Source organism: Alosa pseudoharengus, unplaced genomic scaffold, assembly GCF_046254945.1.
Source record: "Alosa pseudoharengus isolate Yale_2024_CS ecotype anadromous, Long Island Sound unplaced genomic scaffold, YU_APseudo_1.1 YU_APseudo_1.1_scf_2, whole genome shotgun sequence".
Lineage (NCBI taxonomy): Eukaryota > Metazoa > Chordata > Actinopteri > Clupeiformes > Clupeidae > Alosa > Alosa pseudoharengus.
The window spans coordinates 48138412-48158215 of record NW_027468663.1 but is presented as its reverse complement, the minus strand read 5'-3'; the positions used below and the strand labels follow the sequence as shown (position 1 = coordinate 48158215).

General features: G+C 41.0%; 1 protein-coding gene across 2 annotated transcripts in view; it reads left to right on the top strand.

The window, feature by feature from the left end:
* Window positions 1-19804, top strand: part of spidr (scaffold protein involved in DNA repair) — a 61082-nt gene that overhangs the window by 16308 nt on the left and 24970 nt on the right. For both annotated transcript variants that reach the window (XM_076295279.1, XM_076295278.1), the window contains exon 8: window positions 10503-10752. In XM_076295279.1, the coding sequence (XP_076151394.1) occupies window positions 10503-10752 (250 nt within the window). The remainder of the gene's footprint in view (window positions 1-10502; window positions 10753-19804) is intronic.

The following is a 19804-nucleotide window of genomic DNA, read 5'->3' as shown; positions in this document are numbered from 1 at the left end:
GCCTGTACTACGAAGGGAGCTTAACCTACCCAGATGTAACCCAGGGTTACTTTGTTAAACCGGGGTTGACAAAACCTGGTTATCTTTAGTGGTGTTAATCGGTACTACGACACTGATTATGAAGTTGATTTGTTGAGCCGGGGTTAACCTCATTGGAGTTTGTGCGCGTTCACATAAAAGGGGCGGGTTGCAGCGCAAATCACCACTTTCAGTGATGACGCGTTCACCTTATTTTACGGATGAGGAATGCACAATTTTTATGTTATGTGGAATTAAAACCCACTCAACGACAAAAATCAAATACGTCGGCAGCGAACAAAGCAAGGCAAGGCTGTTGGCAACGTATTGCAGATCGGGTAGCCTAAAAGTAAAGTTTTATGTCCACATGTTCTTCAAATACATGTGTTCAAATACATGTTATAGATTAATAGCTTGCGGAATGTATTTAATGAGTTTAAAAAATTAAATTGCTTATTTATTTTGAGTTCATAGAAATGCCTACAGATGCAACACAATTTAGAAGTGGGCATATAGATTACAGTAATAAGGCTAATTGAATGTTTAAGTAGCCCCATTGACTGATTTAGTGTATGCCTAATCCTATGAACATTTCAGATGCAACACCATTGCCAAACGCACATGGCAGCAGGTGAAAATGAAACACAAACACATTATTCAGAATAGTTTATATAGTCATAGCTTGCATTAATATTTCTTAATTATGAAAACATGTAGGCCTATGCTTATAGCCTTCACTTGGTCTCTGTTTTACAGCTAACAAGAAAAAGGTGTCTTTGAACACTACTGTAAGGCACCAGAGTGTTTTACAGTAGCAGAGGAGTTGGCCATCGCAAATAAAAGTGGAAGGCCGATTATGAAGGGGGTTGAGGGAGGCATTCGGTCGGATTCTGGTGCGTGGAAATGTGTAGCCTTTATGTGCAGGGTACAGTAATATGACATTCAATTCAATACGTTTGTTAAAATGGTGATTTTAATTTATTAGGCCTACTATATGTCCGATTTATTCTTGCTCAGATGTTCAGCATACTGTAGGCCTATGTCCGATTTATTTTCGGACATAGAGTAGGCTATTCTTGCTCAGATGTTCAGCATCACCAATGGAATACATGAATGTCCACGTACGGGAATTGCTATGAGACGTCTTCCTAGATCATCTGACAAAGATAACGAATTCCCTCGGCTGACAATCTATATCTTCATAGAGAATATCGTCCGGGTAGGCTATATATATTTTCTGGCGGTCTCTAAAACCCCTCGCCCTGCGAAGAGAGTCCCTCACGATTTGCGCTCCAATGTCGTATGGATCATCCAGGTACGCCGACATGTCTCGGGAGAAATTGTTAGTGGAGGGGTGGTACTTATAAAGGGTGTGGTTAACGGAAACCTCGGGTTAACCAAGAACATAACCTGCTCGGAGCAGGTTTGAGATGCAGCGTAAATTGCCATGGCAGCATACCTCGGTTAAAACCTATCCACCTTTCGTAGTACGTGTTAATCGGGAAGTTACGCCACACGTGATCAAGTTACTCTCGAAGTTACCCAGATAAGCCAGTAACCCCGCTTCGTAGTACAGGCCCCTGGTCAGTTGACTGTGATGTGGGTATTAAGAATGCTATTTTGTAACCATCCATGGCCTCCTACCTTTCATCCTCCTTCCTTCCTTTCTCTATTCATACACCGTTCCTAAGAGCCTACACTGTTTTGGTCACACATTTGACTTCCCCTCACCTATTTTTACATTTGTCAGGCCAAGGCCAATCCGGCACAGCTTCATGTTAGTGTTACACTTTTTCAAGCTTTCGAGCCTTACTTGAACCTTACTTATTGGCTAAAGTAATGCCATGCCATGCAAAGCAATGCCTCTGTCTATGAGGAGAAAAACATTTACAGGGCCCATTTACACTTTCAAAGCTTTTTTAACTTCTTTGTGAGGCTTCAATCAGCTCAGCCTTTATGATAACGGCTTTCTATAAGCCTTAATCTCAGTGCCTCCACAGCCATAGTAAGCAGCTTCTTGTTCCCTGTCTTGTATTAGTTCTGAATCTGTTGCTACTGCAGGTCCCATAAAGTCTCAGAAGAAGGACTGCTATTCAGTTAACCCATTTACTCCTAAAATTCCTGCTAAAAACGGCAATAGAATCCTATGGCATTCTAGACTAAATAACCTTATTTCCTGAGGGTTTTCTGAAAACATACTAAAAATTGTCAACGTCTACCAAAATGTAATATCTAAGCCTCTGTAGCACCTAGAAACATGAAATAAAAAGCATGCTGCGCTACGCAGCATCCAGCGGGAGGGTCAATGTTGCGCTATACGCAGCATCCAGCGGGAGGGTCAATGTTGCGTCATGCAGCATCCAGCGCGAATGGGTTAATATGAAAAAGTGGTTTAAAATGTTTTTATGTACTGGTATATAATGTATAATACATGTTTTTAATGTATAATTTTTTATGGGTGAACCTACCAATTGTGTGGAACTAGTGAGAAACAGCAAGCTTCATTACCTTACAGTTTGACTCCATTCAAATAATAATAATATAATAATAATAATAATCTTTATTTATATAGCACTTTTCAAAACAAAGTTACAAAGTGCTGTACAATAAGAACATTGTCATTGACACAGACTAACAAAGACAATAGATGCCGGACGGAGCGGTGTAGTCGCCAGCGTACCCGTGACACCAAGACATACATTTAAGAAATAACAAACACAAAAGATGCCGGACGGAGCGGCGTAGTCGCCAGCGTACCCGTGACACCAAGACATACAACAAACAAATTAATAATAGGGCTGTCAATCGATTAAAAAAATTAATCGAATTAATTACATACTCTGTAATTAATTAATCTAAATCAGCGGTTCCCAAACTTTCCCCCCCGCGTACCACCACCTACATTCCGACTCGGCTCGCGTACCCCCACCATCCGACACATAAACACATAAAACGCATTCTATAAACCCCCCCCCGTTGACAATATTTGTCCGTTTCCCGGTTTTAGGTGCGTGCATTTGGTCAGTTAATAAGTTATGAAAAGTAGCCTGCATAGTAGCCTAACTACATCCACATACAATATATAAGATATATATAATAATAGGCCTACAACAACGCCTGACAAGGATGTATTCGTTTGGACAACATTAGGCTATACAGCCTAGAAAGGCTAAAGTTAGGCTACCTTTGTTTGTTAAATGTAAAGCCTAGCTTAATGTTACCTTTCTTGCCCATCTGAAATAACTCCTTTGCTCCTTCCCTCCTTTCTGTTTTTGTTGTTTTCAAAAACCTGTTATATCCGCGGACCACGGACTATCCAACGCATTCAAAAGTAACGCATTCTATTAGCTATTCCAGGCGTCATAAGCTGCCCTTTTTTTGATGAACACATACAGAGTTTATAAATGATATCCTTTAATTTCATGTTTCCATATCATTATGACCTGATTCGAAATTATGTATTTATTCATGAATTAATTACAAAAGATTTAAAATTTTCATTATACACCTGTCCGCCATAGCCCTTTGCATCTCGCGTACCCCCTAGAAGCAGCTCGCGTACCACCGGGGGTACGCGTACCACAGTTTGGGAATCCCTGATCTAAATTAATCGCATATATAATTTTTGCTGTGAAAGTATTTTAAATATTTAAATTCAAATGAATCATTAAATAATCAGCATTAGTGACATTAAAGTTCACCGTTCAAATAATGGCCATAATAATCTATGATATGACCTAATATGCTGAGGAAATCAATTCAAAAGTGCTTCGGGAAGACGCATTTCAGGCCACAGATATAACCTAGGGGACACAATGAAAATAAATTAACACTCCCCTGAATGTCAACACTACTTCTTTGCATTGACGTCTAACTTTAGAGTTGACAAACTCTGGTGACATTGCAGAGCTCTTTATTTTAATCAGCACTTTATTTTTTATCAACATCAGGCTGTTTTTTAAAAGTAAATGTTCCAATCAATGATCTAGGCAGCACATTTTCTTCTCTCTCCTTCATTTTACAGTCTAATGGTTACTGGGGTCAAAGGTCATACAGAATCGATTAATCTGCGTTATTTTTTTTAATCAGTTATTTTTTCTCAAATTAATTAATCGAAATTATTCAGTTATTTTGACAGCCCTAATTAATAAATAAAATAGATACAAATTAAAAATAAAATTAGTCCAATTTCCAACCGGCTGAAAATGTCCAAGGTCAAAGATGACCCGCGTGAAAACTGCGCACAGCTGTGTCTTCACGATGCAACACCAACAAAGTTCTTTATAACTGACCAACCCGGAGAATTCACTGGCAGTCTGGAGAGCACTGGAAGGACACAGTCCAAATTTGTGATGGGCGACCCTGCTGATTATCAGCTCGGTGGTCCTTCATGGTTGACGCTGTCATCAGTTTCTTAGCACTCAATCCAGACTCCAGGCACCGGTAGATGCTAGCATGTAAACAAGGCATTTATTCTATAGGCTCGGTAAGTTACTTAGAATAAAGCCACCTGTTGAGCGAATAAATGTAAGTCTTTTAAAAAAACAAAACCATGTATTTGTCAGTGGGTCAGTCACAGGGTGACACTGTAAGCACATAATCTTTAATTATGCCAAGGCTTATGTATAAGTATATATACTCTTTTGATCCCGTGAGGGAAATTTGGTCTCTGCATTTATCCCAATCCGTGAATTAGTGAAACTCACACAGCACACAGTGTACACACAGTGAGGTGAAGCACACACTGATCCCGGCGCAGTGAGCTGCCTGCATCAACAGCGGCCCTCGGGGAGCAGTGAGGGGTTAGGTGCCTTGCTCAAGGGCACTTCAGCCGTGCCTACTGGTCGGGGTTCGAACCGGCAACCCTCCGGTTACAGGTCCGAAGTGCTAACCAGTAGGCCACGGCTGCCATGCTTTGCACTCCAAAGAAGACGGGTCAGGTAGACTGCCAAACCAGCATCTGTGAGTCATCATTTGATGCAATTATCCAGTAGCAAGACAAAATGGTGACTTGTGATGATTGAACTCTCAATTGCCTTTCTAGAGTGACATTTCCTTATTGTAAGCAAACACACAGACAAACAAACCGTATGCTGCACACCTGTATGAGCACATCTGAGTAGAGCTACATCGTACTTACTCCTAGAGTGCAAGCGCCTGAATGCTAAATCGCTGACTTCCAGTCTACAACTGTCAGGGGCTCTTGAAGCCCACTGAGGTGTTGGTTTCTCAGATATGCGGTTTGCCACGTGGGTGTGTCCTTGCAGGAAGTATGATGACACTGGCATGTGTGAAATGACTCCAAGCCATACAAAAGAAAAGGGCTACACTGGGGTTGACAGAAAACTTTCAGCACAGTAGGCATACTATGTTTCTTCTTTCCATGGCACAACGACCTGTGAGACGTCTTGTCTATCTTGACTCAAGGTGTGTTATCTGACATTGCATTCATATACAGACGCCCCCTCCTCTTTTTCTCTCTCCCTCTCTCTCTCTTTTTCTTTCTGTGTCTGCCTCTGAGTGGAGGGGAATAACGGTTGCTGGTGGAAAGTGCAGTGGAGGAGGGTTGAAAGGTGGGGGTGGAAAAGTCTAGTTCAACGAGGTGAGGTGGGCAAGGTGACACAGTTATCAGATCATCGAATGAGGGTATGAGAAACGTGCTGTGGCCTTTCTACCTATAGAGATGTGTGGTTTGGAAACATGTACACGTACAGAACAAAGGCAAACAAGGTTCACGAGATGTACACTGAAGGTAGTTTTCATTTCAACGCAACGTTCGTTCAGCGTTCATTTCATCCCAAGCCTACGTACAATTCTCTCCCTGTGTATAGTGAACATGGAGTGTAAGGTGTAAACAACTCTGTAATACTGTAAATAGGCCTTGGCTACAAACTAATCAAGTTATTTTCTTACATTCAAACTAGGTCTCTTCACCCACCGATTTTCCTGTGGAGTGTTGGAATATTAGGCCTTGAATGCTTTCCAACAGCAGTATCCATAACAAGCGTCAATCAATAATATTACATGTCAATAATAATATAATGTAATATTAAGCGTCTTGGCATGTATTTTACTCCACTCAGCTGGCATACAGAACAACTATAGAACAGCTGTGACTCACATGATACATAGGCCAACTACCCAGTGTGGAGTTTCAGTCTGTAACATGTAGTCTGGCCTGAGGGACACCAGTCATTGTCGCTTTAGTCATCCATAGTTAGTGGCAAGTATCATAGGTAAGGTCTTTTTTGTTTGAAGTATATTGAAGCTGTAAGACCCAAATGATGATTAAAGTGGCACTATACAACTTTTGATCTAGTTAAACTAGTGAGCTACCTACCTACATGGCATGCAAAACCTTGCAAATACCTACAAAGAGCCTTATTAGCACTGCAAGAAATGTGCTAACTGGCTATAGAGTCCGGAGTGTGCTGTGGAAGGTTTTCACTCTTGCTGTGGGTTTCAGCCCGGAACACAGAACCAGGGCTTGAAAACGAAATTATTTTTCAATAAAAAAATGGTTCAGGTAGGCCTATGTTTAACGTTTTCGTTCTTGCATGCGTTCCGCCACCAACATATCGGTCCTGAACCGGTTCGGAACGCAAAATATCGTTCGTTCTTAAAGTTCCGGCAGTGTTTGGCGGGCCTATCAAGTCTATTTTTGTGGACTTTACCTTAGAATAGACGTAACTCATTATTTCCCCTTGATTTAGCCTATACCGTAGCTATGCCCAAAAATAATAAATCACAGGCGGCATCCAAAAACATTCAGATGGGCTATCCATCCCATAGCCTACAGACTTACTGTAGGCCTAACCTATGCCTATAAATAATTTCTTATCAAAAATATTTCTGGATACGTGCTAAACTCCTTACCTGGTTGTATGCTAAGTTTTATCCATATGGAGATCTTCAAATGCTTGCGCTATAATTCCAACCCTGTTTATAAACGAACCTGTCTGTTGCTGACAAGGCCTATCTCAAATTTCCCGTTTAACTCTTCTACATAGAATAGGCTATAATTGCGCAAACATTTCAAATCCCGATTTTAAAACGACAAGGCGTGGACAGGCAAAATAGGCATCAAGAACACTTAGGATATGATTTTGTGAAATTTTATAAAATATATAGAGAACGAAAAAAAAACGTTATTAACCGGTTTTGTGGATTTCAGAATAACGTTTCTGTTCCGGAACAGTTGAAGACCATTTTGTTTTCGTTTCTGTTTCCGCTCCTCGTAAAATTCCGTAAAATTCCGTTCGTTTTCGGTTTTCGTTTTCGTTCCTTAAACCGGTTCGGAGCCCTGCACAGAACTGTAATAAACAAAATAATGTTTATCTGTTCTTGACGTGACCATATACCATCAAAATGAATTTGATGACTATGCCAAAACTAGTTAATGAAAGCATATCTACAAAAAATGGCAAATTGTTGCTTTTATATGCTTATATGTGGGACTGTCTGCGGTGCTTAAATTAAATAAGCGCACTCATCATGCTTCTGTGGTTGTTATTGCCACCTCATGGATCACTGTTGTCATTAATTGGCGCTGATACTTTTTTTCTCCAGACTGAATCATTGCTGTACTTTCCTAACATTTAACTAGTCAGCCTAGAGAAAAAAAGATCCATGTCCTCACGCTTCAGGGGAGAGAGAGAGAGAGAGAGAGAGAGAGAGAGTGTGTGCGTGTGTGCGCGCGCGCACGCGTGCGTGCACCCATGATGAGCCTCTTACGGGTGCTGTGGCAAGTTGGTTCCTGCCCCACAGTTTTGGCGCATGGAACAGAATTTATAGGCGGTGCATTATAGCAATTCTTGTGGCCATGAGAAAGATTGTCAGCTCTTCAAACAGTAACTCTCTCACAGACCACTCAGGACAGTTGTGATGGGAGGAGAGATGAGTCACACGCTAGTTTTTCTTCTTGCCTGTCTGTTGTTTTCCACCCCCTTGCTATTTCTCACGTTGTTCTGCTTAAGTAGAAAATGCTCATGTTATTGTTGTGGGGAACTTTGATGTATTAATTTAGTCCTTGTTAGGCTTGTGAAGCTATTCCATTGCCTGTATATCATCTTAAACATCCATATGATTGATAGATAGATAGATACATACATACATACATACATACATACATACATACATACATTCATAACTTACTTACTTACTTACTTACTTACTTACTTACTTACTTACTTACTTACTTTATTGATTGATTGATTGATTGATTGATCCCCAGGGGAAATTCAAGGTCTCAGTAGTATACAGACAACACATTCACTAACAGCAGAAAAAGTAATTAAAAGTATATAATATAAAAACACAACTAAGCAATAAGGACAGTAGAAGATAAAGAATAAATAAATATATAAATATACTAAAATACAAATTATACTATCTAACACTTAATCTAAATCAATTCTAAAAACAGTATCCACATAGTGGTGATTAATCAATCAAGAGGCGCTTGCAATGACTGAGGCAGGGACTGAGCCTGTGATTCTCTGTGCATAGTAAGGTAAGGTAAGGTGCTGTGTGTGAGTGAGTGTCACGGTGATGAGTAAGTGCAACAGTGCAAAAATAAGTCTATATATCTATATATATAACTATTTAAGAAAAGGTATAAGTGTGGCCACAGTTCGGCATGGAGGGAGGGGTTATGCTAATGTACTAATATAGCACGCAAACAGTGAGGCAGAAAGACAGTGGTAAAAAGTGGCTAGTGGACAGACAGTATCCAAACATGGAGGGGGTGAAGAGGCAGCCAGACTATGCAGAGAAGTCTATCTCTCCTCTTCCCTCAAGTGAAGCATTGAACAGTTCAATGGCCCTGGGGACAAATGACTTCCTCAGTCAGTCTATTGTGCAAGGCAGTGAGCGAAGTCTCCAGCTGATCAGGCTCTTCTGCTTAACAATAGTGCTGTGTAGTGGGTGACACTCATTGTCCAAGATGTTGATCAGTTTGTTCAGGGTCCTTTTGTCAGATATTGAAGTGGTCTCACCTTGCAAAGATTTTACTGGACCTTTTCATAGTTATGTTTGTTGTGGGTCTTATTAGTTACAGAAACACAGTATAAGTACAGTACAGTATTTTGACAACAATGCGTCAAGAAACTTTATTTCTCTTGCATTTTCCCATTCCATGACTGTTATATAGCCTAGCATGCTAGCTTAAAGGAACACGCCACCCAATGTCAGTAGTAATATATGTTCCTTACCTTAACTTTCACGAGTTGAGTCATACCTCTCCCGTGTCGGTACGTGCACTCAAACGCTCTGGCGGGCGGTGCGAATGTGTTAGCATGTTGCTATGCTAGCGGGCTCAGACGTAGCCATAGAGGGAGGAAGATAGCAGTAATCAAAAACACCCACGTTTTCCCTACTTAAATACAGTTGCACGAGTAGTTGATAAAAATGTATAAGGTCACACAACATGAAACGTGGCGATTTTCCAAGCGAATAAACAGGAGAACTACAATGTGTGGCGCAATAGCACTTGGGAGTACTTCGACCTAGCGTAGTAATATACCTAATAGTAGCGTAGTAACACCTAATTGTAGATCCCAGCCATGCTTTCCGCCGTTTGCAGCGAAGCGGAATTCTATGAAACATGAAATCACTATAATACTTCTGCTTGTTATCAGAACCCTTCACAATGCATGTTATAACCATGATTGTTCACAATCTACTTTACCACTACCTGCTACTTTGCTAAGTCAGCTCAAACTAACGCCAGCAGGGCAGGTTGTCTCTATTTACGGAAATGACTGTGTGTGTGCCTCGGAGGGGGAGGGGGAGGCTGAGGGGGAGGCTGAACTCTGTGGTGGATAGGATCTACAATAAGGTGTTAATTAATATTACTACGCTAGGTCGAAGTACTCCCAAGTGCTATTGCGCCACACATTGTAGTTCTCCTGTTTATTCGCTTAGAAAATTGCCACGTTTCATGTTGTGTGACCTTACACATTTTTATCAACTACTCGTGCAACTGTATTTAAGTAGGGAAAACGTTGGTGTTTTTGATTACTGCTATCTTCCTCCCTCTACGGCTATGTCTGAGCCCGCTAGCATAGCAACATGCAAACACATTCGCGCCACACGCCAGAGCGTTTGAGTGCACGTACCGACACGGGAGAGGTATGACTCAACTTGTGAAAGTTAAGGTAAGAACATATATTACTTCTGACATTGGGTGGCGTGTTCCTTTAATACATTTCCCATTCCATGACTGTTATTTAGCCTAGCATGTTAGCTTAATAACTTTTAGTCTGTCCCACTTCAACTGTCTACCTCTGTCTGTCTGTTTGTTTGTACAGAGAAGAATGCCCAGTCCTCGTCTGATCCTCTGTTTACAGCCAGTGATATTTGTCCTAGGAACTACAGCTCTGTGATCAATGAATCTTTATATGTAGCCCTGCTTTGTTTTGTACTCCTTCAGGGCCACTAAGTCTGTGTGTGTGTGTGTGTCTGTGTGTGTCTCCATCTGACAGGTAAGCCCGGTGTGCTAGCTGTTCAGGTCCTCAGTATGCAAGAGGACTGTGGCTTGAGCGTTGCCCTGTGCCAGCGACTCGAGGAAGTGCCCCCTGAGGGGCATCAGAACTCAGTGCAGGGTCAACAGGATGTGGCCGAAGGGCAGGAGGACGCGGGAGAGAGTAACCACTGCCTGGTGCTGTTCAGCCGGGAGACCGTGGCCCAGCTGGCCCCGAGCCCAGGTGACCTTATCCACGTGCATCCGCCCTGGTGAGTGAAAACACTAGCCACGCACCCCTCTCCATCGCAAGCAGGCGGTCCTTTACTGAAAATAGGTTATCCTTATCTTTATGTGGTCAGAACAAATGTGTCATCGTGGGGTTGAGGACAGGAGTACTATTTCTTGATGACTAGATGCATTTGAATGCCAGTGAGAACATTTTTATGGTATGTAATTGTTTTTTTTTGTTTTTTATCACCATCCCTTTCATCCAAGTATATACACACATACACACACACACACCAAGTGTTAGTATCTATACAAATATGAACAGTATTACATCAGTATAGTGCTCCAGATTTTTGCATGGAGCATTATTTGCAAAACAGTAATCGAAAACATGGAGCAAGACTGGTTCATGCATCAGTTTATTACTGCCGTTATAAAACAGCTCTTAGTCTCGGGGTGCTCTGTTCCTGTTTGTGTGTGTGTATGTGTGTGTGTGTTTGTGAGAGTGTGTGAGAGGAACCGCAGTAGTGGTGTTGCAGTGGTGTGTGTGTGTATTTGTGTGTGTGTGGGTGTGTGTGTGTGTGTTTAGTGATAGCGTGAGTGAATGGAGCCGAGAGGAGTCTGTGTCCAGCTGCTGGGAGTTGGGGCTCAGCCCACGCTGGAGCTGCCAGTCAGGCGGACACCACGGCCGGAAGCCAGGGGGCCTCCTCTCGTCTCCGCTCCCACGTCATCAGCAGCTCCAGGGAACGGCTCACATTCCTCTTCCTGGCAGTGCTTACCTCATTTCCAGCAAGCTGGGAGAGGGGGGAAAAAAGTGCAGTAGTTTTTCTCTCTCCCCCCCCCCCCCCAGTCTTGGAGCGCTGGCGAAGTAGTGGATCACAATGGCCCTGGAGAAAGCCTGGGGTGGGAATTGAAAACACATGCTGCTCAGTGAGTTCTTGGCAGCTCAGGGTCTCCCTTTCGCTCTCTCTCTCTCAGTTCCCACTCTCTCTCCCTCTTCTACCCACCCGCAGTGTTTTACCAGGAATAGATTCTGTTGACAGTGGAAAGTCCAACTGATACAGACCTGCAATACTTTGTGATTTCTATATTAAATTGATAGCACGCAGAATGTTAACAGTTTCCTGTCTCCTACATTCAACATGTTCTATTAGACTTCTATTTTCTTCTACATTTCATTGATTTAATGGCGGGTGCAGTATTATTTTACCTTCACATGTTGTGAACTTTTGTTAGGATGTGATAGATTTACATTTACATTTGCATTTATTTATTTAGCAGACACTTCTGTCCAAAGCGACTTTCAGCAAAAGAATTTAAGGAACATTTAAGCTACAGTGCAGAGGAGACCTTAGCTGGGCATTACTACTGCATCTGTCAATACAGATTTGAGATCTTCTGATATTTAGTAAGGAACGTATTCTATTTTCTCTAGAATCTTATCAGTATCAGGAAGAGGTAGGCAGGTCATCACAGTTTGGTCAGTCGAGACACCCGTAGCCAGCCAAGTTCAATGACATTTCCCGTATGTAGTAGTGCGCTTAGGACTTCCCATGTGCATGGCTGTGCCAAATGTGGAAAACTCCGGAATTTCACATGTTTGGAGTTCCAGTAGTATTCCACTCCTTGTGCGCTTCCTTTGTGGTGTGCAGAGGCACTTCCTCCTCCGTCCCAGCCCCCATACTGTGTGTAGGATGGCCACTCCTCCACCCACGCGGGCCCGTGGGGGCGGAAGCTGCCGGAAATGCCTGTCAGGACTCGCTGTTCTGCACATCACTGACAACACCTGGGCCACTCCTTACCTGTTTGTGACGTGAGCACTCACCTTACTCACTCACCCTCTCATTCATCTGTCAGTTTACTTTTCTTTCTGTTTGTGTGTGAGGGCATGTGTCATGCTTCCTGGTTGATTGTTACCTACTCGGAAAGGCTTGTATGCACCGTTTTGGAACACTTCAGCTGATGAGGCTTTGTATTTAGGTCTGTTTAGGCGTCTCTGATATTTGTCAGTCCTCCAGTTGTAGTCCCTCCTTCCTCTTTTTCAGTCCCTTATTTATGCAGATGTGTATTTGGTTACAAATCTACGTCCAGTATTATGATTTATTGTGTTATTTTGTTGATTATAGTTTGAATTATGTAAACTTCTCCACAATGTAATATGAAAAGAATTTAGCGGGGGAGAAAAACAATTCTTGTTCAGGTTGTCTAGCAGTTCATCGGAGTCTCATCTTTGTATTCATGTTATGGTTTTATGACGTCCAAATTTCACTGAGGTCCCTCATTACTGAGCCACATAAGCCACTGACTGATGACTAAGGCTTCACCCCAGCGTGACTCTTGAAGGTAGTCAGTTAAATGTACTACCCCAAATCAGAAAAAGTTGGGACATTGTGTGAAATGGAAATAAAAACAGAATGTGACAATCTGCAAATCTTGTAAACCCATATTTAGCTGCAAAAAAAAAAACATATCAAATGTTAAAAATTAAAAGGTTACTATTTTATGAAAAATAGCGACACCTTTTAAAAGTTCAAAAGTTGGGATAGGGGCAACAAAATGCTGGAAAAGTTGTGTGATGATAAAGACAACAATTATGAAGAATATTTAACATCTTGTTGGTAACTTTTTGGTAACTGGCACCATGGTTGAGTATAAAAAAGAGCATCACAGAGAGGTAGAGTCTCTTAACTTATTGAATGCCAAGCTGATTTCGGGAGCTTTGTCCTAGAGTGCCAGCAATCTAGACCATTGTTGATGATTTTTGTACAGCCACAGCATATTCTGTGTTATAGCTATGAACACGTAGAATAGCTCGATTAAAAGGTGAGACTTTAAGCGCTTGGTGGGTGCAAACCGTGTATTTCTACATGCCTCTGTTCCTGAGAAATCCCTAGCTAAACAGTGGCTAGTTTTCATCAAAATCGCTGAGATATAACGTCTTTCATGAAATATGAAGTGTTGCCTGTTACTTACTTGTGTAAACATTCCGGGAAGTGATCAGCGAGACCTGGCGAGACTGCCACCTAGTGATAGACCCACGAAAATGGCCTGGTTTTGACCTGATGTGCATGCGTCACTGATTCGACCCAAAGCAGCAACCTAGTGATAAAATGTCCAGATAAAATGTCCAGATTGTGCGTTTTCATGAGTTTCATGATCGTCATATATTTCATTTCCATTCATCACAGAGTTCACAAAATCACATATAAGGTGTATTAGAGTGTCTAGTTTCGTAATTTAAAAAAAAAGCTAAAAACGTAATATTACGTTTTTGGCACTCAACGCATGGGAAGGAAAAACTTAATATTACGTTTTTGGCACTCAATGAGTTAAAAGTAAAGATGTAGAGGTATTCATCACTCTGTGTAAGGTTATAATTGTAATGCTTCTTAACATGAAATTGCAAGGTATTTAGGGGATTCATCATCTACAGTACATAATATCATTAAAATATTTAGAGAATCCAGAGACATCTGAGACATTATGTATCTCCAATTCTAGGGAGTTTTTCCTCGCCCCTGTTAGTCATGGGCTCTCTCTGAATGTTTAACACTCTGAAAAGCGCCATGAGACGTGTGATGTTTTGGCGCTCTATAAGTAAAATTAAATTGAAATTGAAAATCTTTGGAATCAAGGGACAGATCTGAAAAACAATATTGGATGGCCGTGGTATTTTGGACCTCAGATGGCACTGCATTAAAACCAGACCTGTTTCTGTAAAGAAAATCATTGTATGGGCTCAGGAAAGCGTCCCAATAGCCATTGTCTATGAGCACAGTTTGATACTCTGTTCACAAAATCTAGTGTAAACTTTCAGAAGTATTTACACATGATACAGAAATGCCACTGTCTTATCTTGGCCTGAGGTCATTTAAAATGGACTAAGGTAAAATGGAAAAATGTCCTGTGGTTAGACCAACCAAAATGTGTGATTATTTTTAGAAATCATGGACTCCTCTGGGCTAAAGAGGAGAGGGACTATCCAACTATTATTATTTTTGGTCCACTCAGCTCTGTTGCTAAGCTAAAAAATGCACTTGGGCCACTGGCTGTAAAATGCCACAGTGAGGTCAGAAATCTAGGTGTTTACTTAGATTCATCATTGAATTTCAATAAGCAAGTCAATATTGTGGTTAAGGGAAGCTTTTTTCAATTAATAGTCAGGGGGCCTATGTGGTTTCTGTGGGTTTGAAATGTTAATTTTTGGAGAGTGGTTGGACTGTCTTTAGAGGTCATTGAACATGGAGAAAAATGAACGAGCTTGTGTGAGTGGTTAGTGGATGGAGCTGCGGGCAGCGCTTCCACGTTTCGCGCCTCTAACGTGCAAGCAGGCACTTTTTTCATCAATCATGAACTCAAAATACAATTTTATTTCTCTTATTTTATACATTTTGAGAAAACCATGGCCAAAATATAATTTATTTGGCAATCATATCAATATTTTAGAGCTCCCCCACAATTTCACATACCATGTTTCCAGGGGAGCTCAGGTGGCCACTAGGGGAGCCATGGCTCCCCCTGCTCCCCCCTAACTCGCACCATGCATCAAAGACTCCGCTCTCGCTTGGTTTAGATCATACCTTCCTAACCGTCAACAATTTGTACAGGTCCATAATAAACCATCTACCCAGATTATGGTAAAATATGGAGTGCCTCAAGGCTCAGTACTGGGGCCCCTGTAGTTTAGCAGATGATACACAACTATACCTCTCCATAAAACCTGATGAATTAACCCCGTTAGCCAAACTTGACACATGTATAAGAGATATAAAGACATGGATGACGAATAATTTCCTGCTTTTGAACTCAGATTAAACAGAAGTCATGGTTTTAGGTTCTAAAAAGATGAGGGATATCCTATCCACATCACAGGCTACATATAGTGATCTTCCACTGACCTCATCCACAAGTGTTAGTTATAATTGACCAGGACCTAGCACTAAATAATCACATAAAACAGATCACAAAACTTCATTTTACCATTTAAGGAACATTTCAAAGATAAGGAAGTCCTTATCCTTAGCAGATGCCGAGAAATTAATCCATGCTTTTGTCACCTCAAAGATAGACTATTGCAATGCTATTACGCTGGCTGTAATAATACAGTACCTGTCTAAAGAGCTTACAGCTTATACAAAATGCAGTTGCTCACACACACAAAAAATATGAACATATTTCCCCCATCCTAGCATCTTTACACTGGCTACCTGTTAAAAGTTATTGACTTCCAAATATTACTTATATCTCTTGGTTGGTTGCCTGTATTGAAAGAGGACACCTCATGAAGACACTCTTTTGTCTGCTTCTAACAGAAGAAGCACTCATCTATACTGGCAGCTGCTGCTGCTGAACAAGTGTACAAAGTCCCTCTAGATGGACTTGATGCAGTTGCAGGTGTTGCTGCAGGTTCAGAAGATGGTCTACCACGTCTTTTCTGAAGACACTGAGTCCTGCCTGCTTCACATGATTTCTAGTAGCGAATCTTAGCATGCTGCAGATGCTCACTGTTGCAGGTGGATTTGTAGCAGTTCCTGTGCCAAACTGCTTTGTTCTGTGAACTGAATTCATGAACTGTGAAAATGTGCTTGCTCAAATGTAGAAGGCTAGAAGGTCACTACCATCACCAACCATGAAGAACAGAGCATTATGTGCTTCAGGTTATTCCATATTCTAAACTGCCAGCTATCAACAGCTAACTGTCACTGCTAGTGTCTCTCACACACTCACCTGTCTGTTTGTCTATCTGATCCTTTACCCTTTCTTTTCTTCTTTCTTTTCTTACATAGGCTACGGAAGGCCTTACAGACTTCAGCTGGTACTAGCTATGTAAAAGTCTATTAAACTTGATTTAACAGAGATCTCTGCACTTCATGCTCTGAATGGGTGTAGACAAGAACTGGCAGAGCAGGCTAGGCCTACACTCAAGCATGAATCAAGCATGAATTGATAGTATTGATATTGAAGTATTATTTTTTAAGCGGACAATTTCAAGAATTTTAGGCACAATTTCTTGTTAAAGAGATCAGTCATCAGCCTAAAAATGTTTTATAATGTTGTATTATTTATGTGGTCCACTTTTGCACACTACCTTGTAGAAAATATTTGCTTTTTGGCACCAACCCTTTGCTATAATACCAACAATGTGAGGTTTATGGACAAAACACCAAATGTGACCGTTTCTGAATTTCACCTTTGATTTGGGTCCTTCAAAAAAATGTTTTTTTTTTTTTACTCTTAAAGGAATTATCCGGAGTAAAATGCACTTTAGATCGATTTACGGATGATTGGGGGTACATACGTTGAGTTGACATCAAAATCATGTCATTCGGATGTGTTTTGAGAAAGTTCGATTGTACCGTTTTCAGTCACACAACTCGTAGCCTGGAAGTGAGCAGGGCATTTCAATTTTGCCGCTACAAAACGCTATTTTTATACCTCTTTTACAGTTCCAAACAACATAACACTTACGTGGTAGTGAGTAGAGTGTCCCTAAAGCCAAACCGAAGTATCCCGAGGTCTTTATGTGGTCGAATAGAGAGTCCAGAATGAATTTCATCAAGCCAGTACCTTTCCGGAAATGTTGCCATCTTTCCTGTAGGAGTCTTATTGCTGGGTGTGTTGTAACACGCTCTGGAAATTCACAATTTCGTCGCCGTTTAAAAAAAAAACAAAAACATAGTCCAGTATTTCTTTCGAAATTGAAATGAAGTTGTATGGACTGGACTATGTTTTTTTTTTTTTGGTTTAAACAAATCACAGATAGTGAAGGGCGGGACCTCCCCTCTGATTGGCCGTGGCCCAGTGCCTGTGTGTAAATTTGAAAATGCGTGTGCTGCAGAGAGAGAGAGAGAGAGAGGTCAGAGACCCGTCAGATAAACAGAGTGGATGTAGTTGCATTACAGTGTGGTCACATAGGCCGAGATAAATGTCCCCTCTTCCCACTGCCTTTCGGCGGCTGGCAGCAGCAAACCGATCAGACGAGCCCGAGATGATGATCAAGTTTATCGTTGCCTACGATAGGCCTATAGTGAAACTTCCCTTCACCAAGTTCAGTCCGAAATAATTATTTACCAGAAAAATAGTTTGAACGTAAACCCGACGTACAGGAATGCCACTTGCGCCAAATTTATAGGAGTCATTGCAGATGAAAAGACGTCTTAAAATTGCGAACAATGCATACAAGGCCTTCCCGAACGACAGAGATACAGATATCGCCGAAAAGGAGTGCGTCATTGACCGCAGTTACCGAATATCGCTGCTACATTTAAAGCCCGAATATTCCCTGCATCTATAACTGTGGTCATTGTGTACTTGACTCAATTGTGAATTGAATGGACTCATTTAGATCGAGCATGGCAAGTCATTGCAATAGCCTATAATAATAGGCCTACCATTTTGTTACTGCATTAACCATAGTGAAAATTTAAAAATACTAAAATTAAAAAGTAAATTGCATTGTGGGGCTGTCAAATGATTATTGCAATCATCATTGCAAAATCACATAAAAATCCCCCAGGCTACTTGGAACATCTCTTTAAATTGTGCTCAAATACATTTCTATGGAAGATGCTAGCATGGCGAGCTGGTTTAGCCAAGGCCTAACGATCATGAAGGATAGACATTGAGCCATGAGATGTGCAGTTTGAAGCCCTTAAAAGACGTGCACTGTTAATTTACTCACTGTTAGGCCTATTTTTATTTAATTCATCTTGAGATGTTTTAAGTTTAAATTTCAACTCAGTGAAGCACTTAAAGCACCAACACTTCATTAAGTTACTTTTCTTGTAGAATTGTAAATCATAAGTCATAGGACAACCTATAGACAGTAATTAAGGAAAAAAAGTGAACCTGCGATGTGGTTGAACACACCTAACTTTTGTGCTGGTGCACCTAAGAAAAAAAGTTAGGCACACCAGTGCAACCAGTGCAAAAAGTTAGTCTGGAGCCCTGCCTTTAATTTCGTTCCGCCTAGCTCCACTCATCCATCTGGGACCAATCCATTGGAGTGTTGCTTTAGAAGGCTGGGCCTAATCAAAAAATGCATGCATATGATTGAATAAGCCACTTGTCCGTCATCTATTGACGTGCTACTTCAACAACTCACATCGAAGCCAACCCGTGACGCTGATAACAGTCTCACAGTCGCTTCTACGCTATGTCACATCTATGAAACTCCCGCCCTGCGTCCTGATTGGCTCTACCATACAATCTCGTGCTGAAATCACTCTCAATGGAAGAGGTCCCAGATGGATGTGAGTGAAGCTAGGCAGAGCTAAGCGGAACAAAATTCATCTGGCGAGAATCAGGTTACATTAATTCTCCCCTTGTTTAGGGATTTCTATTTCTTTTCAGCATTATATTAAATGCCATCTTTAACTTTACTGTACATTTTGCTCTAGGCCTATAGTAGTAGTTTTAGTAACCATATCTTCTTTATCTACAATCATATTCAGTTTTATCATTACTATTATTCTTTGTACTTTTATTTATTTTTTGTCATTTATATTTTGTTTTATTACTGTTTTTATTTTATTTTTCGTGAGCACCTTGGGTCAATTGCATTGCGTTTTAAGTGTTAAGTTATATATGACTTGACTTGACTAACTATCCAACTTATCCAACTTGTTATAGTGCTCAGTTAAAAACCAAGCTTCTATGATGGTGTGGAGGTGCATTAGCAATTCTAAATGATGTACAGAGGTTTTGAGCAACATATACTGTCATCTAGACAATGTCTCTTTCAGGGAAGACCTTGAATATTTCAAGAAAACAAATGCCGAAATTAATTCTGCCCATATTTAGACAGTATTTCTCCACAGAGGAAGAGTACAGGTGCTAAAATGGCCTGCCTGCAGTCCAGACCTGTCAAAGAGTGCACCATGGAATTAGAAACATGATTAAGAAGACCCCAGACTGTTGAGCAGTGAAATCCTATATTGGGCAGGAGTGGGCAACATTCTAGCAACTGGTCTCCTCAGTTCCTAAGCATTTACAGAATGTTCTTAAATGAAGAGATGAAGCAACACAGTGGTAAATATGCCTGTCACAACTTTTTTTTTTGGGACCAAATTCAAAACATACATATACATACAA